We start from the raw sequence: 2500 nt of genomic DNA, 5'->3' as shown, positions 1-2500 counted from the left end.
AGGGGAAGGCAGGCAAGGGCAGAAAAGAGAGGAAGGCAGGGTGTGTGTGTGTGTGGGGGGGGGGGGGGGGGAGCAGAGGAGAGAGAGGGGTTGGGGGGGCAGAGAGGAGGGCATCCCAGCTGGTGGTACTGTGGGTCGGGCAGCGGTGCGAAGAGCAGGGTGGATGGGGGTGTGGGGGAGGGGAGCAGAGAGAGGCTGGCTCACCTGTGTGGGAGAGCAGGCCGGGGGAGAGCAGGCCGTGGACACCATGGGGCAGCAGCCTGGAGCTGTCCTGCATCGTCACCCCCAGAGAGCGCTTGGGAGGGCGACCGGGCCTGGAGCTGAGGGAGCAAGAGAGAGAGAGAGAGAGAGAGAGAGATAGAGCGAGAGAGGGATAGAGAGAGAGAGCGAGAGAGGGATAGAGAGAGAGAGAGAGAAATGACAGATATGACGATTAATATGACAAATAAGACATATTTCATTTTAGTTTGTCACTTCATCACACTACATATTGACGCAAATCATCTCTAGGTACACCACTGCAATTTATATTACCAGTAAACAAAGATCCCTGTGTTCATAGTATTGTAAGCAATGTTTGTAAATGCTTTAAAGGACGCGTGAGAGAGACAGAGTGAGAAAGAGAGACAGAGAAATAGGTAAGGAGCCATGTTTTATCTCTGTAGCAGAAAAAAATTTGAATTGTTTCTGTCAAGGCCAACACTAAGGCCCTAAAGTAGAGTGCGCTGACACGGGAGAAAAATAGGTATAACGTAATGGTAGATGAATCAGTGTTGAATACCAACCAATGGAAACTGTTCTCCATTACAGAATAATACAGTCATTCTACCCCCCACAAACAGACACATGCATTGTCTCATTCTCTTTGTCACTGGCCTACATGCAATTGTGCAGTACAAACACACAGACACACAGACACCACAGACACACACACACACACACACACACACACACACACACACACAGAGACACAGAGACACACGGTTTCCTGCTCTGTGTGCTATAACATAAATACAAGCTATTGTAATACCCATCACACTCCCCCGCCTTAAAGCACACACACACACACACACACACATACACACAGTCACACACACACACACACACACACACAGTCACACTCAATCCCACACACACGCGCACACACACAGTCACCCACGGTTTCCCCCACTCTCTCACACACACAGATGCATGTGGTATGGTTGTAGGTATTAGGCAGTGGCAGGTACTCTGAGATCCAGCAGAGATAGAGCACACAGGAGACCCAGGATACAAATGTGGCCCCCTGGAACGCCAGATAGTGATCAGCTCCAAAAAAGCATATGCCTTGAAGTCTCATATTCCTACAGGACCCAATCTGATAAGGCCCTGACGACGGGCAGGCATATTGTTTTCACGTCTCTTTTTCTCTCTCTCCTTACCATTGAACTGTCTCCCTCTCTCTCTCTCTCTCTCTCTTTCTCTTTCTCTCTCTCGCTCTGTGTGTGTGTGTGTGTGTGTGTCTGTGTGTGTGTGTGGTACATGTGTACGTGTGTAAAAGTTAAGTGATGAGATTCCTGCCCCCAAGGGGGTGGGAAGTGAGAAACAAGCAAAAACTTTCCTCAAGTTATGCAACAATACCCCACACCTCCTTCCAGGCTTGCACACACCAACACACCAACACACACACACACACACACACACACACACACACACACACACACACACACACACACACACACACACACCCTTGCTTAATCACTCTGTCACGCAGACACACACACAAACATACACACACACACACACACACACACACACACACACACCCTGAAATAATTCCTCTGTCACACTGTAGACACAGAAATAAACAGAAATGCACACAAATGCAGACACACACAAAGAGGACACTGTGTCATGACCTACCATCCACATTAGATGAGGCATGCACATATAAACATCACATGTACACAATGGACAAACATGCAACCAAACACAATCACACATCCACACACTTTCTAACACACCACATACATACTGTATATACTGCCTCAAAGAGGCCACTACAAAGATAAAAACAGATAAGACAAGACATTTTTTTATTTTCTTCAGATGGACAGCCATGGTAGTGCAGATTGAGTTTCATACTGAGGCAGAAGGCTAAAATGGCTGCCTTAGAGTCTGAGCAAACAACGGTGGATGTGTCATTAAAAAAAATCAACGTGTGACCATGTTTCATCTACTTATTTTGTCAGACGTCAATAAAAACAGCATAAAGTTGATGTTCATAAACAAGACTGAGCATTAAGTTTAATCTAAAAAAAAAAACCTTAAGTTTTCATCGCACAATCTGTGGTTTATGGGGCATCTGTAAGCCTTTACAATCCTTTGATGTCAATCTGAATCTATTCTTAAAAGGGTTTTGGATCTATATAAAAGCATTCATTTGAAGCATTTGAATCTACCAGGCATCTCCTATTATACTCTTCCTCGATAGGACTGCTGAGATTACACAATAATCAAA

At 45.9% G+C, this 2500-nt stretch overlaps 1 protein-coding gene across 1 annotated transcript in view; it reads right to left on the bottom strand.

Moving 5' to 3' along the window:
* Positions 1-2500, bottom strand: part of dacha (dachshund a) — a 137714-nt gene that overhangs the window by 72200 nt on the left and 63014 nt on the right. Inside the window, exon 2 of the mRNA XM_080856187.1 lies at positions 205-320. Coding sequence (XP_080712313.1) covers positions 205-320 — 116 coding nt within the window. The remainder of the gene's footprint in view (positions 1-204; positions 321-2500) is intronic.

Source organism: Sprattus sprattus (assembly GCF_963457725.1).
Source record: "Sprattus sprattus genome assembly, chromosome: 1".
Taxonomy (NCBI): Eukaryota; Metazoa; Chordata; class Actinopteri; order Clupeiformes; family Clupeidae; genus Sprattus; species Sprattus sprattus.
This window is presented reverse-complemented; position numbering and strand designations above follow the sequence as displayed.